This window comes from Artemia franciscana, chromosome 16 (genome assembly GCF_032884065.1).
Source record: "Artemia franciscana chromosome 16, ASM3288406v1, whole genome shotgun sequence".
NCBI lineage: Eukaryota > Metazoa > Arthropoda > Branchiopoda > Anostraca > Artemiidae > Artemia > Artemia franciscana.
Window position 1 is genome coordinate 24,767,322 of NC_088878.1, and position 18,086 is coordinate 24,785,407.

Genomic DNA, 18,086 nt, shown 5'->3' on the forward strand with positions numbered 1-18,086 from the left:
AGACACATTTTCTCTGGCTCGTAACTTTTGATACGTAAGACTAAATTTGATGAAACTTATACATTTAAAATCAGCAAAAAATCCGATTCTTTTGATATATCTATTGGTATCAAAATGCATGTTTTTTAATAGTTGTCGATACACGCTACCACGTAAATTTTGGTGTTGATCAATGGAAACTGAAATTTTAGGAAAATATTATAATGCATGCTGTAAACGAAAAAAAAAATTCAAACCACCTTAAGCAACATTCAACTCACCGCAGGTTCCTATTTTCATGAGAAAAAACGTCTTAGGTAGGCACCTAAGCAAGGGGGATAGGGGCATTACCACCACAGGAATTGGGCAAATTCCGGGCACTTCATATTAAAATCATAAGAAATTCTCCTCTCCCCTCTTCCTGAAAAATACATCGTTTTGTTTCTGGATCCAGATACAGAAGATTGTATATATACAATGTCTATCTGTCTATTAGATAAACAACTGTCTACCTAGGTTTGATTACCCATTTTTAATAAAAGGAAAAAGAAACTTGTTCCTTACTCTTGATAAATGGCTGTGTTTATATTCAACCAACTGGGTCTATTCCTCGTTTCGTAATGCCGATTCAAGTTTTTATAGAACTCCTTATTTCAAATAAGATTTTTTTTAACATTAAACTTTCATCAAAGTATCAAAACTAGTATCAAAATATGAATATTAAGGTTAGTCCGTTGATTTTGAATTAAAATCGAAGAGTTATGGGTATCAAGCCATGGGAAATTGTAGAAAAAGCCAAGACCGATAGTCTGATTGAGTGAGAGGCAAATCTGGCATTAACCCCATTATTTCGATTGTATAAAAATGTGTTAGCTCATTTGTTAATAGATAAGTCTATTTATTATCCGTCGTACCAAAGTATACCAAAGTATCAAAGTAAAGAAAGGGCCTAAATCTATAAATAAATCCCTTTACATTCAGTCTCTGCTACTATAGGCAGGAAGAACTATCTATTTCAATTTCTTTTTATATGTATAGAATGATGGTGACTCCCTTATTACATCAAATAGTTTATATTTATTGGCAGTTTCAGGAAGTTGATATCTTAAACTTAGTCTTGATCTCTTATTTTTAATAAAAGGAAAAAGAAACTTATTCCTTGCTCTTGATAAATGGCTATGTTTATTTTCAACCAACTGGGCTCACTCCCCGTTTCGTAATGCTGATTCAAGTTCTTATAAAACTCCTTATTTCAAAATAAGATTTTTTTTTTAAGCATTAAACTTTCATCAACGTATCAAAACTAGTATCAAAATAAGAATATTAAGGTTAGTCTGATGATTTTAAAGTAAAATCGAGGAGTTGTGGGCATCAAGCCATGGTTAATTGTAGAAAAAGCCAAGACCGATAGTTTGATTGAGTGGCAGGAAAATCTGGCATTAATCCCCTTATTTGGATTGTATAAAAATGATGTTAGTTCATTTGTTAATAGATAAGTCTATTTATTATCCGTCGTACCAAAGCATACCAAAGTATCAGAGTAAAGAAAGGGCCAAAGTTAACAAGGTACTGAAGTAAACAAAGTATCAAAGTAACAATAATTAAGTTTTGTAACTCAGAGTCCTTTTTTTGAGGCTAGAGGGGGGAAGGGTCAACCCTGGAAGCATATTTATTTGGTCTTAGAACTATTTTGAACAAAATGGCTCCAAATTTTGACCAGAGGCCCTTTGGGAAAATGGGCTTGTGGGCTAGTTGGCCAATGGTCACTTTTGACTCTTAAAAAAGATCTAGAAGCTTAAATTTCCGGTCGAAAGACCCCCTTTCAAGGTAATACGACCACCCTTTCCACACAAACTTATACTCTAATAATGGGCAACTTACATAAGATACAATCCTTGCCCGAGGGCTAGGGAATATTTCTCAACCCCTAAGTGGACTTTTTTGAACAAAATAGATATTTCAAAATTCCGGTAAGATACATTTGGAGAAAAAAAGACAATTAAGAAGGGGGGCTTGTTACTTTTCAATCACTTTCGATTGTTAAGAACTTACAACTTACATAAGTTACAATTCTTGTCGCGGGTGCTATGAAGAATTTCTAAGCCCCTATTTTATAGTATCTTGAATATTGGACAATTTTGAACAAAATGGCTGTCCTCAAATTTTTATCGGATTTACTTGGGGGAAAAGGTGAAGGGGGGGGGGGGGGGGTAGATACCCTCCGATAAATTTTGAATACTCTTAAAAAGGTAACTAGAACTTTTAATTTCCAATCAAACGAGCCATCTCTGAAGTTTATCCGACCACCCCTTACATAAAACCTTATGTGCCCTCGGGGCAAAGCTTACAACACTTGCCCCCAGGATCTGAGGATATTTTCTCGACTCTGGAGTTTTTTTTATTTGATGTTTAAACTATTCTGAACAAAAAATAACTTTCTTAAGATTTTGATTGGGGGGGGGGGCTTGTTGCCCTCCATTTACTGTTGAATCTTGAACAGGGCACTGGAAATTCTGGTTTACAATCGATTAAGCCCCTTCCGAAGTTTATACGACCATCCCATCCATAAAAACCTTATATGCCCCCAGGGTACACTTTATAACATTTGCCCCCCCCCAGATTCCGAGAGGGGCTGTTTTATCCCTGGAGTTTTGTTATAGTGTCTCTGGTCTATTTTGAAAAAATAGCTATAGAAGAAACTCGATTGGATGCATTTGGAAAAAAAGAAGGTTGGGAGGGAGGGGGTTTGTCGCTTTCGCATCACTTTTTGCTCTTTAAAGGTGAATTAGAACTTTAAATTTATAATCATTTGGGTTCCCTCCAGATTTTATACGACCGCCTCTTCCATAAAAACCTTATATGCCAACACTGCATAAGTTAAAACCCTTTCCCTGGCTCTGGGGGGAGGGGTTAAGTTGACAACGGAGTTTTCAATTTCTAATGATATGAGCCACCTTCAAAGTTTATACGATCACCCCTTATTTGTCAATTTCCAATTATATGGGCCACCTTCGAAGTTTTACGACCCCCCCCCCTTATATAAGAACCTTATGCGCCTCTGAGGCATAACTTAAAACACTTGCCCCCGGGCTCTGGAAAGTTGTGTTGACCCCGGATTTTTTGTTATCTGATGTTTGAATTATTTTAAAAATGGCTATCTCAAAATTTATATTGGCTGGATTTGGGGAAAAAAGGGCTAGGGGGGCTAGTTGCGCTTGAATTTCTTTTGACTCTTAAAAAGAGAATTCGAACTTTCAATTCCTAATCAAATGAGCAGCCATAGAAGTTTATATGACCACCCCTTGCATAAAAACCTTAAAAGTCTCCGGCGCATAACTCAAAACACTTGCCCCTGGGCTCAGGGGGGTTGTGTTGACACTGGAGTTTTTGTTATCTGATGTTTAAACTATTTTAAAAAATATCTAAAAATTTGTATCGGTCGGGCTTGGGGAAAAAGGGCAAAGAAGGGGCTAGTTGCCCTTGGATCTCTTTTTACTCTTAGAAAGTGAACTAGAGCTTTCAATTTTCAATCAAATGAGCCCTCTACGAAGTATACGAACATCCATTCCATAAGAACCATACGTGCCCCTAGAGCATAACTTACAATGCCTGCCCCCGGGCCCTTGGGGGTTGCGTCGACACCGGAGTTTCTGTTATCTGACCTTTGAACTATTTTAAACAATAGCGCTATCTCAAAATTTTTATCAGATTGGTTTGGGGGAAAGGCTATGGAGGGGCTAGTTCCCCTCGGATCTCTTTTCACTCATAAAAAGTGAACTAGAACTTTCAGTTTCGAACCAAAATGAGCCCTCTCTGAAGTTTATACGAGAATTCCTTTCATAAAGACCCTATGTACCCCATGGACATAACTTACAGAGCCTGCCCCCAAGCCCTGGGGAGTTGTATCGACACCGGAGTTTTTATTTTTATCATTTGAACTATTTAAAAAAAATGGCTGTCACAAATTTGTATCGGGCCGGAAACAAGGGCTTGGAGGGACTAGCTACCCTCCAGTTTCTTTTGACTTTCAAAAAGTGAACTAAAACTTTCAATTTCCATTCAAATGAGCCCTTTCTGAAGTTTATACGAGTATCCCTTCCATATAAACCATATGTGTCCCCAGGACATAACTTGCAACGCGTGCTCCCGGACCCTGAGGGATTGTGTCTACCCTGGAGTTTTTGTTATACCATCTTTGAACTGTATATAAAAAATTGGCTATCCTAAAGTTTAATCGGACGGGTTTCAGAAAAAAAGGACGTGACTTGGGAGGGGGTAGTTGCCGTCGGATCTCTTTTTTCTTAAGAAGTGAATAAGAAATTTCAATTTACAATCAAACGAGCCAAAGTTTAAACGAGCATCCCTTCCATAAGAGCCACATATGCCTCCAGAACATGACTTACAGCGCCTACCCCCGGGCCGTTGGGGCATTGCATCGACACAGGAGTTTTTATTATTTGACCTTTGAACTATTTTTAACAAAATAGCTATCTCAAAGTTTTGATCAGAAGGGTTTGGGGTAAAAGGGTGGAGGGGTGGGGTAGCCTCCCTCGGACCTCTTTTATCTCTTAAAAGTGAACTAGAACTTTCACTCTCCAATCAAATGAGCCCTCTCGGAAGTTTATACGAACATCAATATCGTAAGAACCATATACACCCCCAGGATATAACTTACAACACCTGCCCGCCAGGGCTTTTTGCTATCTTATTTTTGAATTATTTAAAAAAAAAATGGCTATTTCATAATTTGCATCGGAGGGGCTTGAGGGAAATCAAATGGACCTTTTCTGAAGTTTATATGAGCATGCCTTCCATAAGAACCATATATACCCACAGAGCATAACTTACAACACCTGCCCTTGGGCAATAGTTTTTTTATCCCGGAGTTTTCGTTATATTATAACTTCCATAAGAACCATATATGCCCCCAGAGCATAACTTACAACTCCTACCCAGGGGCAATAGGTTTTTTTTTTACCCCGGAGTTTTCGTTATATTATCTTTGAATTATTTTTAAAATAATGGCTATCTCAAAGTTCTTATCAGATGAGCTTGAGGGAAAAAAAGGACGTGGAATGGGGGGGGGCTGGTTTCCCTCTGATCTGTTTTGATTCTTAAAATGCAAACTAGGACTTTTAATTTCCAACCAAATGAGCACTCTCTGAAGCTTATACGAGCAGCCCATCCATAAGAACCACACATGCCCCCAGGGCACAACTTTATATACCCCCAGGGAACAACTCACAGCGTTTGCCCCTGGGCCGGGGGTGCTGTCGACACCGGAGTTTTTGTTTTATGATGTTTGAACTATTTTTAACATCCCCTCCAATCATTTTTTATTCTTATAAGGGCACTAGAACTTCCAATATCCAATCGAAAGAGCCTTCTCCGAAGTGTATGCAACGACCCCTCCTATATGAAGTACCTCTGGGATAAAAATAATAATAAAATATTGGAGCCGTATGACCTTTTCTATAGGCAACACTATTGCATTGTCTCTGATTCCTAGCCTTAGTGACTTGGAATTCTTAACATTAATTTTCAAAGCTATTCTAACACCTTGAACTTTCAAAACCTCTAAAAGTTCATTCATTTTGCTCAAACATTCATCTAGGATGCTTAAATCATTAGCGTAACTCAAGTCCAGGAAAACAAAACCTTTAAATCTAGGAAAGCAAAAACATTCAAAACGAATTTTGTTTTCAATAAAGTGTCAATGACATTCTGGTCTTTAGAAGGTGAAGGGGCCTTACTTCTACTCCTGTCTGTGATTCTATTTGTCCCCTGACTGACTTTAAAACCACATTAAGCTGCGAACTTATATCCAAAGAATTTGTTCGCAAAATGAGCGTATTTCATGTTAAACTTTATTGGCTTTTTTGTATAAAATTTCACGTCCGTAAAAAGAACGAACAATTGTGACTCAAGAAATTATTACAAGTAAATTTTCCGTTCGCTTTTGATGTAAGTTTTTAGAATTATCCCTTAACAATGTTGTCCCTACGCAGGAGAAAAGTTCAGTTTGAACAGAGCCAACTACCTTTCTTTATTTTGAGGTTCATAAATTTTTCAAAGAGGTAGAAATTCCTCGTGCTAATCTAAGTTTGTTAAGTACTTTTCATGTTTGTATTGAAATTTCAATGATTACTCAATGCCAGTAATATATTTGCCAAGGAATGTACAAACTCTTCCCTCTCTATAATATGAAAAAAACTTCGTTTTCTTAAAGAGTTAAAGAGGCTGCGTCCCAAAGTCGAACCTTAAAACGTACAGGAATTAGGAGAGGCAGTTGGGTGGCTACCGCCCCCCAAACCCCCCGCTTTTAAAGACTCTTTTGTACAGGTTTTTTGTTGTGGGGGGGCTACTGCCCCCTAACCCCCCGCTCTTGGCTTCGGAAAGGCCCTCTTTTAATTAACAAAGAATACAAAACAGATTTTTGTTTGCTACCCTACCCCTGCCCCCAGCTCTTAGCTTGTGTGCTCTGTGTCTGGGAAACAGTTTCAATAATTATGTTAAAATGTAAATGGAGGGGTCAACTTCATTGTTAATAATTACTAGTTTCGGCGCAATGGTTCTCCTATCCTCTTGCGTTTAACATTTTTCTAAGTTATTCCATTATTCATTCATTTCAATTTTTTGTTAATTAAAAGAGGGCCTTTCCGAAGCCAAGAGCGGGGGGTTAGGGGGCGGCAGCCCCCCACAACAAAAAACCTGTACAAAAAAGTCTTTAAAAGTGGGGGGTTTGGGGGGCGGTAGCCCCCCAGCTGCCTCTCCTAACTCCTGTACGTTTTAAGGTTCGACTTTAGGACGCAGCCTCTTTAACTCTTTAAGAAAACGAAGTTTTTTTCATATTATTTCTGTACCTTTTTCTACAATCCATGGTGGATGTAATTTAATAATTCCTGTACTCCTCGTACAGGAATTAGGACTGCCTCTCCTAATTCCTGTAAGTTTTAAGGTTCGACTTTGGGACGCAGCCTCTTTAACTCTTTAAGAAAACGAAGTTTTTTTCATATTTTGTGAAAAAAACCGCCCGATAAGGGACTTGAACCCTTGACCTTAGGATTAAAAGTCCCACGCTCTACCGACCGAGCTAACCGAGCATGTTTGAAGTCGAAATACCTGCATCTGTATAAATATAACTTTTAAATAACTTCTAAGAATTTAAAAAATTAACATGGGCTCTTATGGGGAAATGGCTTTTTCTAAGCTAGAAAATCGGGGGGTTAAGATTTTCGGACGAAACTTTCCAGGAAAATTACTCGGAGAATTTCGTGTCGAATGAGTCTCCGTACACCCAGATCCGATGTCGGCTGTGACCTGTAGGCGTGGCAGAAAAAAAAACAAAAGGAGAACATGAAAATTAAGTGGCTATGCGTGGTTTCTGGAAAACAGGGAAGGAGTTATCGGATCAAGCTGAAATTTCGCGGATAAGCTCCTGGGCCCTAGGGTACCTTAACTTGTGAATTTCAGCCCGATCGGACAACGTTAAAGGGGGGTGGGGTTGGGTGGTCGAAACTTTCGGCCAGAATTTCCCCATGAAGGAAAAGTCGAAGGGGGATGAAATTTGGCAGGTTTCTTAGTTGGAGCCCTGGCTACGAAATGCATCCCTTCCCATCCCTCTGCAACCACTGGAACCAAAGATCGCTTAACATTGTCGTGGTTCGCCTCTTTAAAGAGGCACGAGTGTGCCTCCTTGATTGGCAGACCTACAAGGATTAATGACTTATCGGTGACGTTTACATCATGCCTACTGTCACATCACATTAGGAAATGAGAGAATGATGTTAATTCTATGATGTATTGAAACAAATCACAAAATCAGCTGAAAGAGGAGCATTGTCATTAACCTCAATCAACCAAATAGCTTTAAGTTTCGCCATATTAAAAACTGGACCCTTAACATACCGAATGGATATGAATTAAAACTGCCCCTGACGTGTGTCTATAGAAAAAAAAACAACATTCTCTAAAAAAGCTAGTTATGAGCGTCCTGTCTAAGTAAAGAGCGATAAGGCTACCTTGTACTTTTTTCCCAAGACCATATAAATCCTATGGAAAAAGTTGTCGTATAAGCCTCGGAGAGGGTTTATTAGATTGGAAATCAAAATTTCCAGTGCCCTTTCTAAGAATCAAAAGTTCCCTTCACAAATAACGAATAATGAAAATTGGCTCCAAAACGCTTGCGGAAATCCGTTTGTTAAAATCTGAAGCAAAACAAGCCATTGGTACTAAAGCAAATTTGTAACACAGAACATACAGGACAATAATCTCTCTTTTTCTGTTCGGTTATTCCTTAACATATTTCTCTGACGTCTTTCTTAAGTAGCGTTAAGTGATGATAGTGATACAAAACAAAGTGAAAGACCAATGCTAGTATATTTAGACTCTGCCATTGCTTTTTCATAATTGTGTTTTTGCTCTTAAATAACTCGATTATTCTTGTTTGTTTTCCTTTTAGTTTTTGATAGCCTCCATTTTGCTTTACTTTTTTTTGGCTTCACTTCAATTTTACCGTATGTATTCATTGCTTAAACTTCTTTTCTAAGTTCATACACCTTTTTATCTTTTCTCTATTGATGCTACATAGATTACACAGGGAAGAAAAAAAAAATCCATAACTGCCTTGCCTAAGTATAAACTTCAAATGGAATCGTATCAGGTGACAAACAGTCTAGATCACAAATAGAAAAAAAAAACTTATCGGTAGCTATGTGTACTTGTAGTATTTCCAAAGGTTAGCAAATAATGCAAGGGTTTTCAACCAAATGAACCCCGAACCTATCCATAGAACTGGACTTTAATATATCTAAATATAATCGTTAATATATCTTTAATATATTCAATATTCCTTAATTTATTTTACTGGACTTCAATATGTGATATCTTGAATTCTCAGGAAGCTGTCCTAAGCCCTCAGCTTAATCAATATGAGAGAAGAGGGACTCATCTTTTGTTAATTTCTGAATTACCATTTCTCTCAGTTTGAACCGTTGTTTATGAAAAGACCAGGGATTTCTTTTGTTGAATGACTTACATTCAACAAAATATAGCTCACAATACTTCATTATCTGTTTACTCGCCTTCTATATTTGTTTGTAGTCACAGGTGAAAGTTCATTAATGAAAGAAGGAACGTATAAAGTAGAACTAAAGTGGAATAATAGAAGCGTTTTAGGTGACAAAACATAAATATTGGTATCAATTTGCAAAAGCTCTCATTTTAGAAAGATCTCAAAAGCTCTCGAAGAGCTTTTGAGATCTTGCAAAGCTGTTGACGTAGAACAAGCCTCCGGAATGAATTCAGAGCCTATACCTGTTTTAATCTTGAAAAAAGATTTTCCCGTAATTCAGACCAAAATCTTTTGCTCAAGATTTTTGGCCTGATAAATTAAGATTAAATACATAAATAAATAAATGTTAAACTAGAGTGAACGATTTCTTTTCCAGGAACCCTCGCCGCTCAAGGTTTTAATAATTTTTTTTTCATTTTGCATATAAAAATAAAAAATTTCTCCGGGTGCATCGAAAAACATAAATTCAAAACTGAAAATGAACAACCATTGACCATCTCGCGTAAGAAGACCAATCTGAAAAGCTAAAGCAAATGGGATGGAAAAAATATCTTAAGTAATGATAAAACAACCGGAATAATCAAACGTCACAGCGAAAGCGAAGTGCATGGAAAAAGTGTCTGTCAATATAAGCCATAAATGACGATATACTAAAGCTATGTTATGACGTCAGTGGCAACTAGGATTCGTTTTTTTCTTACCATAACCAGTTAATAAATCAAAAGGATAAAAAATCCTGTGTGTTATATTATTGTCAGTATCATCTTAGAAATCAAATGTTTGGAATAGATTCTTCTTTGAAAGGCAAAACGAGTATGCAGAAAGGTTATGGGGTAGAAAGCTAGCTCTTCCTGTGTTATTCTAGCTACACCCTTTTGACAGCCTTGGATGGACATAGTGTCTTTTGATGTAGTTCAACCTCCCACTCAATATATCCTAAGAGTTATAATTTAATAGCGTTAGTCATTCTTGAGATATCGCAGATATTCCCTTTTTGACAAAACTGGATGTATGGTATTGTGTCTATGTATTTAGTTCAACAACCCAAACAACATACTCTGATATTCCAAGGATTGATCTCCTTGCCAAGCGTCCTTGCCGTTTAAAATTTTGTTCAATTTTGTTTCACTTTTTCTGTAAGAATTAAATACTTTTTATTTCTTTGAGAAGTTGATTCTTCTTACCATCTTTTACCCTAAAAAGTTTTCCTTATCTTCCTCCCTCTATCCCTGTTACCGTTATGAGTGTCTTTCCTGGAAAATTTCCTGCGGGTGCCTACTGTAAATAAAACTATAGAAGTCATCCTTTTTTGTATATTAATTTCAAAAAGGAATTTCCACACAACAAGTTTTTTAAAGAAATGTAAAGAGTTTTACTAAGCAAAAAATGAGCAGAAATAAAGTAAAATAACCTTCATATTGTAAACTACCACAAATCAGCATCAATAAATAAATGAAACCCAAAACGAACAGAAATTACAAAAATAACCGAGTCAAACATAAATTCGCATGAATAGGGCTGACAATCCTCATGCCTTCTCAAAACCGGAACAAAATTTGCACTTCAAAAAAAAAAAAAAAATAACAAAAACGAACGACCCTGGATTGTCAGTTTAACATACAAACACTGATATTTATTCCTTAAAGTTTTAATAATTTTTAAATTTCTAATATAAAAAAAGTGAAAACATTTTCAATGTCTTTTGTTTTCAATAAATTACAAATTATGTGTATACATCTGGTGTCTTTAGATTTAGTTTTAATTTCCCTTCAATATTTTAAACATAATATTATTATTGTAGGAGTAGTAGTAGTGGAAGTAGTAGCAGTGGTGGTATTTGTTGTAGTAATACTAACGTACAAATATTAACTTTTTGGTATATTGATCATCTCCCTTATCATTTCCTGAAAGTGTCAAATTAATATACTTAGTCATTGTTGAGGTACACCCTTTTGACAGCCCATATTCACATAACGTGTTTTGATTTATTTCAAAACACCCCTCATCCTTCTCTGAAAAGCTGACTTGAATGCCCTTTGTCTTTTTGGAAAGTAAAGAACCAACATGCATACCTTTCTCAATAAAGTATACTATGTGTAAACAGGGAACGAATTGCTTAGATCACAACCTTTGTTCTGGGGGCTGTGAGGGAGTTAAAATCCTCAAATACATAATTACAAGATATTTCTATAATATTGAAAACATTGGAGGTTATAAAATATTGATTGTATGTTTGTTTAGAAAAATGATGGTCGTTGGATGACAGAGGGGGGGGGGTTTCCTCCATTTACGTTTGACTCTCAAAAGAGCACTATAACTTCCAACTTCCAATCAAATGAGCCCTGTCAAAGTTTATGCGACCACCTTTCTATGCAATCTTAAATGGTTTCGGGGCATTACTTTCAATCTTGCCCCTAGGCTCTGAGGGACTATTTAAAAAAATTCTAAATGAAAATCAAGATTTTCATCTTGAAGAGGGGGGCGGGGCTGGTTGCCCTCGATTTACTTTTGACTCTGAAAAAAGCACTATAACTTCCAATTTCCGATCAAATGCAACCTATCCAGAGTTTATGCATCCACCAATTCCATATAAATCTTAAATGCCTTCAGGACATAGCTTTCAACCCATGCCCCCATGTTCGAAGGGCTATTTCAACCTCAAAGGCCTTTTTGTATGATCTTTAGACTATTAGAGAAACTTTGACCCACTTTGACCTTTTAAAAGGGTACTAGAATATCTGATCATCAAACCAATTTCGATTGGTTGTATTGGGGATATAGGAGAGGCTGGACGCCCTCCATTTTCTTTCGACTATTAAAAAAGGCATTAACCCTTTCAATTTCCAATCGAATAAACCCCATCTGAAGTTACTGTTACAACTCCTTCCTCGTCAAAAAAAGTTATACATTGTGGCCACATCGCTCTTTATTTAGGCAGCGCTATTGCGTTGCCTATAATTATCACGAAAAGAACTTTTTAGCATCCTGCCTCCCCTCGATATTTTAAGGGAAAATTTAACCAATTTCATATTGGATATTAACGTTCATTCTTAATATTAATTTCTGAATCTATGACTCTGAACAAATAAAAGCGCTCGATGCGCACGATATATTAACACGACTCTTTTACTTCGTGGAGGCTGGTTAGATTTGAAGTGGTTCGATATTCTGTAAACTTCGAAACCGAGCACCAGACAGTTCGTAGAAACGAACTGTAAGTGAAGAGTGACACGGTTCGATAGTAACGAAAACTCCAAAAAACAGAATTTTTATGCCTATAGATATATCAAAAGAATCGGTTTATGCTGATTCAAATACATAAGTCTTATTAATAAATTCTATTTTATTATTATTATTATATATATATATATATATATATATATATATATATATATATATATATATATATATATATATATATATATACTAGCTGTTGGGGTGGCGCTTCGCGCCACCCCAACAGCCTGGGATGAGGGTCTTAGTTGTTAGTCTTGCCCTGGGGCAATACGAAGTTCTTATGAAAGCAGTGGTTGTGTAAATATTAGAAAAACTGGAAGTTCTGGGTCTCTTTTAAGAATTAAATGTCTATTAAGATGTCAGGTAAAATTTAAACTACGTATAATGATGTATAATTCCACATCAGCTATTATCAAGCATAGATGTTGAGTCATTGTTTAGCAGGAGGGGGGTTTGTCTGATGCCTCGAAAGGTACATTCTTATGCTCAAATTTTCTGACTTTCCTCGAGCCCTCAAATAAATTTCATAGGAGAGTCTGGGGGGTGTTGAGGTTAGTCACTAATCTAGCTTTATTTGGACTAAGCCTGAATACCGGTGCTACGGGGTTGTTGCTCCCTCTCCAGGCAGAAAAATGTACTCCTTTGCAGTCTCAAATATTGCAACCATATATTTACTGACTCACAAAGTGAATGGATAGAGAGAGAGGGGGGGGGGCTTTATAAGGACCCTCAGGGATATTCACATTTGTTCAAACATTTTTTTTTACATTTGTTTAAAAAGAGTTTGAACATTTGTTCAAACTCTTTTGATTATTGTGTTTGAACAAATGAGTTAAAATTGACACTATTTATCACTTATTTTTGCCTAAGGGCTAAGAAATTCTGTTGAAAATTTGAAGTGGCTTTTCCAGTGAATATTCTCAATAATGAAAAGCCTTAACTCTTTTGATTGCACAGTTTGATCAGATAAATTAAATTTGACTCGGTTTTTTCCTAGAATTTTGCGAAGATCTAAAAGGTTCAACACTGTTGATTTTAAGGTTTTAACAGATGAAATTAAATTTGACACGGTTTATTCCTTAAATTTTCCTAAGGACTAAAAGGTTTAACTCTGTTGAGTATAAATTTTGAACTAATGAAATAAATTTAACGTGGTGTATTCAGTAAACTTTCCTAAGAATTAATAGCTTTTCCTTTGTTGATTAAAGTTTGAAAAGATGAAATAAATTCTACATGGTTTATTCTTTGAATTTCCTTAAGGACTAACCGGTTTAAATCTGTTGATTATAAATTCTGAATGGATGAAATCAAATTGACCCTGTTTATTCCTTGAATTTTTCTAAGGACTAAAAGGATTGACTCTGTTGAGCATAAGGTTTGAACTAAAGTTGATAATGAATTAAAGTTGAATTGGTTTGTTCAGTGAATTTCACAAGAATGAAAATTTTAACTCTGTTGGTTATAAAGTTTGAAATGATGGACTAAATTTGACATGGTTTAATCAGGAAATTTTTCCAAGAATAAATAGTTTTAACTCCGTTGATTACAAAGATTGAACAGATGAATTAAATTTGACACGGTTTACTCCTTGAATTCTCCTAAGGACTAATAAATTTAACTCTGTTGAGTATAAAGTTTAAACTGATTAATTAAATTTGACGTGGTTTTATCAGTGAGTTCTCCTAAGGACTCAAAGGTTTAATTTTCTTGATTATAAAGTTTGAAAGAATGAAGTTTGACAAGGTTTTCTCCTTGAGTTTTTCTACGAACTAAATGGTTTGTCTCTGTCATTAGACTATTATATAATTTTTAGACTATTAGGGAAAAAGAAGACGTGGGATGGGGCTAGTTACTCTCCTATCCCTCCTATATAACTTATAGTCCTTGCTCTGATTGCCTTTGGGGGAGGGGGATTGTAATCATTAAAGATATACTTATTGGAACTTTCAGCATACGCTTGATAAAAAATTTTATTCGGTATGCTTGGGGAAATGATGGGCGAAATTATTGCCCTCCAATCACTTTCGACTATTAAAAAGGGCATGGGAACTTTCAGTTTTCAATCCAATGAGCACCTGCCAAAGTTTATATGACCACGCTTTCCACATAAACACTATATTTCGCTTCGGCATAACTTACAACCCTAGCCCTGAGGGCATTGGGGGGGGGGCTAATCTTCAGAAACATAATTACTGAATCCCTCTACTACGCTGAACAAAATGCCTATCTCAATATTTTTATTGGATGCACTTGGGGAAGTGATGGTTGTTTGGAGGATGCCTGCTTGCCCTCTAATTACTTCCAACTATTAGAAAGGGAAATAGAACTTGCAATTTCCAGTCGAATAATTGTATTTCGAATTCTTATAAATACTGTTATACGAAATGCCGTTGTGCTCAACAAAAAACAACGTTGTGCTCACATCACCCTCAAAATTTTTATCAGATGTGTTTCGGAAAAACACGACTTGCGAGAGGGGGGGGGGAATAGTATTCCTCTGATCAATTTTACCCTTTAAAAGGATACTAGAATTTTTTTTATCACCAATCCAATTTTGATTGGCTGTGTTTGGACACGTTGGAGGGGCTGGTTGCCCTCCAATTTCTTTCGGCAATGAAAAAAGACATTAACCTTTTCAATTTGAAATCGAATGAGCCCCATTTGATGTATTTGTTACAACTACTTCGTGGTCAAAAAAAGTTATGCATTGTGCCCACATCGCTCTTTACTTTGGCAGTGCTATTTCGTTCCCAATGATTATCACGAAAACACTTTCTAGCATCCTGCCTCGCCTCAGTACTATAAGGGAAAGTTTAACCAATTTACCATTGGATATTAATGTCCATTCTTAATATTACTTTTTGAATCTATGATTCTGAACAAATGAAAGCTCTCAAGGTGCAAGATATATTAACACGACTATTTTAACCTGTGAAGGCTGGCTAGGATTGAAGTGGTTTGATATTCTGTAAATTTTGAAACCGAGCACCATACACTTCTGTAAGTGAAGAGTGACATGGCTCGATAGTAACCAAAACTTTAAAAAACATAATTTTTGTGCCTGTAGATATATCAAAAGAATCAGCGTATTATGCTGATCCCAAATATTTAAGTTTGATTAATATGTTTTATTTTATGATATATATATATATATATATATATATATATATATATATATATATATATATATATATATATATATATAAATGTATATATATATATATATCATATACTATATTATATATAATATATATAATATACTAGCTGTTGGGGTGGCACCTAGTTGGTAGGGCGCTATATATATATATATATATATATATATATATATATATATATATAGATATAATATAATAGCTTTTGGGGTGGCACCTAGTTGGTGGGGCACATCGCAACCCCCCCCCCCCCGCCCGCGCGCGCAAGTCGTTACGCACCATATTAGTTACGCGCCATTGTAGTTGTGTCCCTGTGTCCCACCTGTGAATATAGATAGATTTATATATGTGTTTCAAACTACGTAAAAATTGTGAATATACAACATTCTTGGCTTTCCCATTGTCTGTGCATATACAAAGCCGTATGTACCAATAATGACGTCATATGCAAACGCTCTTTTTCCAAACAAACAAACATGCATACACACAACTTGTTTTTATATAGATAGATAGATACAATACAAATTAACTGCGTAAGACTTGCGAATATACAACATTCTTCGCTGTCCAATTGTCGCTGCATATAAATAGATTGTCAGGTTTACCGACCCTCGAACATGCAACGTACAATTGTCCATGATCTATACCACATTTTTCTAATGATTGACCTTGAGCTTTGTTAATGGTGATTGCAAATGCTAATCGAATTGAGAATTGCAATCTTTTAAATTGAAAAGGCAGATCCGTTGGAATCATGGGAATGCGAAGAATAAGAACAGCCTCACCCTCATAAGGCCCTGTCAAGATTGTGGCCTCTATTAGGTTTTCCATTGTTTTTTTTTTACGGCAAGTCGCGTGCCATTGCAAAGCTTTGGTGGGTTGATATTTCTTAAAAGTATTATTGGTACGCCTATTTTTAGTTGTAGCACGTGTGGTGGAAACCCTGAAAGATCAAAGCTTCAAATCCTAATGAGAGACTAATAGTCTATCATTAGGATTTGAATTCTATTTCGCAACAAGAGCTAAGAGCTCATATGGGACTTGTCACGAGGCAAGAAGAGCTAAGAGCCAAGAGATCATATGGTATGGGCCCTAGCAAAATTCTATGAATCAATAGATTGATTTAAAAAGAAAATAAGAGGCTTAATGCCGGTCAGGATTTAAAATAAGAGCTCTGAGTCACGATGTCCTTCTTAATATCAAAATTCATTAAGATACGATCACCCCATTGTATGTTATAAATACCTAATTTTTCCTCTCCTTTTAGCCCCCCAGATAGTCGAATCTTAGAAAACGACTTTATTAAGTCAATTTGTGCAGCTCACTGACACACCCATCAATTTTCAACATCCTAGCACGTCAAGAAGCACCATACTCGCCAAATCAATGAACCCCTCCCCCCAACTCCCCCAAAGAGAGGGAGTCCAGTACGGTTCCGTCAATCGGACATTTGCGTATCAAGGACATTTGCTTATTCTATCCACCAAGCTTCATTCCGATTCCTCCACTCTAAGCGTTTTCCAATATTTCCCCCTCCAACTCCCCCCAATGTCAAAAGATTTGGTCGGGATTTGAAACCAGAGCTCTGAGACGGATTAATTCTAAATATCTAATTTCATTAAGATCCGATCACCTATTCGTAAAATAAAAGTACCCTTATTTTCACGTTTTCCAAGAATTCCGGTTTCCCTCTCCAACTCCCCCCAATGTCACAGGATCTGGTCGGGATTTAAAATTAGAGCTTTAAAGCCCAAGACCCTTCTAAATATCAAATTTCATTATGATCTGGTCACCCTTTCGTAAGTTAAAAATACCTAAATTTTCAAATTCCCCCCCACTCCACCAAAGAGAGCAGATCCGGTCCCATTATGTCAGTCACGTGTCTTAAACAGGTTCTTATTCTTCCCATCCAGTTTCATCCTGATCTCACCGCTTTAAGTATTTTCTAAAATTTTCGGTTGCCCTCAACTGCCCCCCCCCCCCATCAATTACGCTGGATCCGGTTGAGATTTAAAATAAGAGATCTGAGTCACGAGGTCCTTCTAAATATGAAGTTTTATGAAAATCCGATCATTCCTTCGAAAGTTAAAAACACTCCATTTTTTCTAATTTTTTAGAATTAACCCCCCCCCCCCCCAAATAGAGCGGATCTGTTCCAATTATGTAAATCACGTATCTAAGACTTCTGATTATTTTCCCCACCAAGTTTCATCCCGGTTCCTCCAATCTAAGCGTTTCCCATGATTTTAGGTTCCCCCACCCCAAACTCCCCCCAATGTCACCAGATCCGGTCGTGACTTAAAATAAGAGCTTTGAGACACGATATCCTTCTAAATATTAGATTTCATTGAGATTCGATCACCCGTTCGTAAATTAAAAATACCTCTTTTTTCAGAATTACCCCCCCCCCCAACTACCCCAAAGAGAGCGGATCCGTTCCGGTTATATCAATCATGTATCTAGGACTTGTGCTTATTTTTCCCACCAAGTTTCCTCCCGATGCCTCCACTCTTAGTGTTTTCCAAGTTTTAGGTTTCCCCCTCCAAACCCCCCCCCCCCAATGTCACCAGATCCAGTCAGTATTTAAAATAACAGCTCTGAGACACGATATCCTTCCATACATCATATTTCATTGAGATCCGATC

At 36.6% G+C, this 18,086-nt stretch overlaps 1 protein-coding gene across 1 annotated transcript in view; it reads right to left on the reverse strand.

The window, feature by feature from the left end:
- LOC136036796 (uncharacterized) overlaps positions 1-10,987 on the reverse strand; it is a 72,015-nt gene extending 61,028 nt beyond the window's left edge. The window contains exon 1 of the mRNA XM_065719127.1: positions 10,913-10,987. Coding sequence (XP_065575199.1) covers positions 10,913-10,987 — 75 coding nt within the window. The remainder of the gene's footprint in view (positions 1-10,912) is intronic.
- Positions 10,988-18,086: the final 7,099 nt, after the last annotated feature.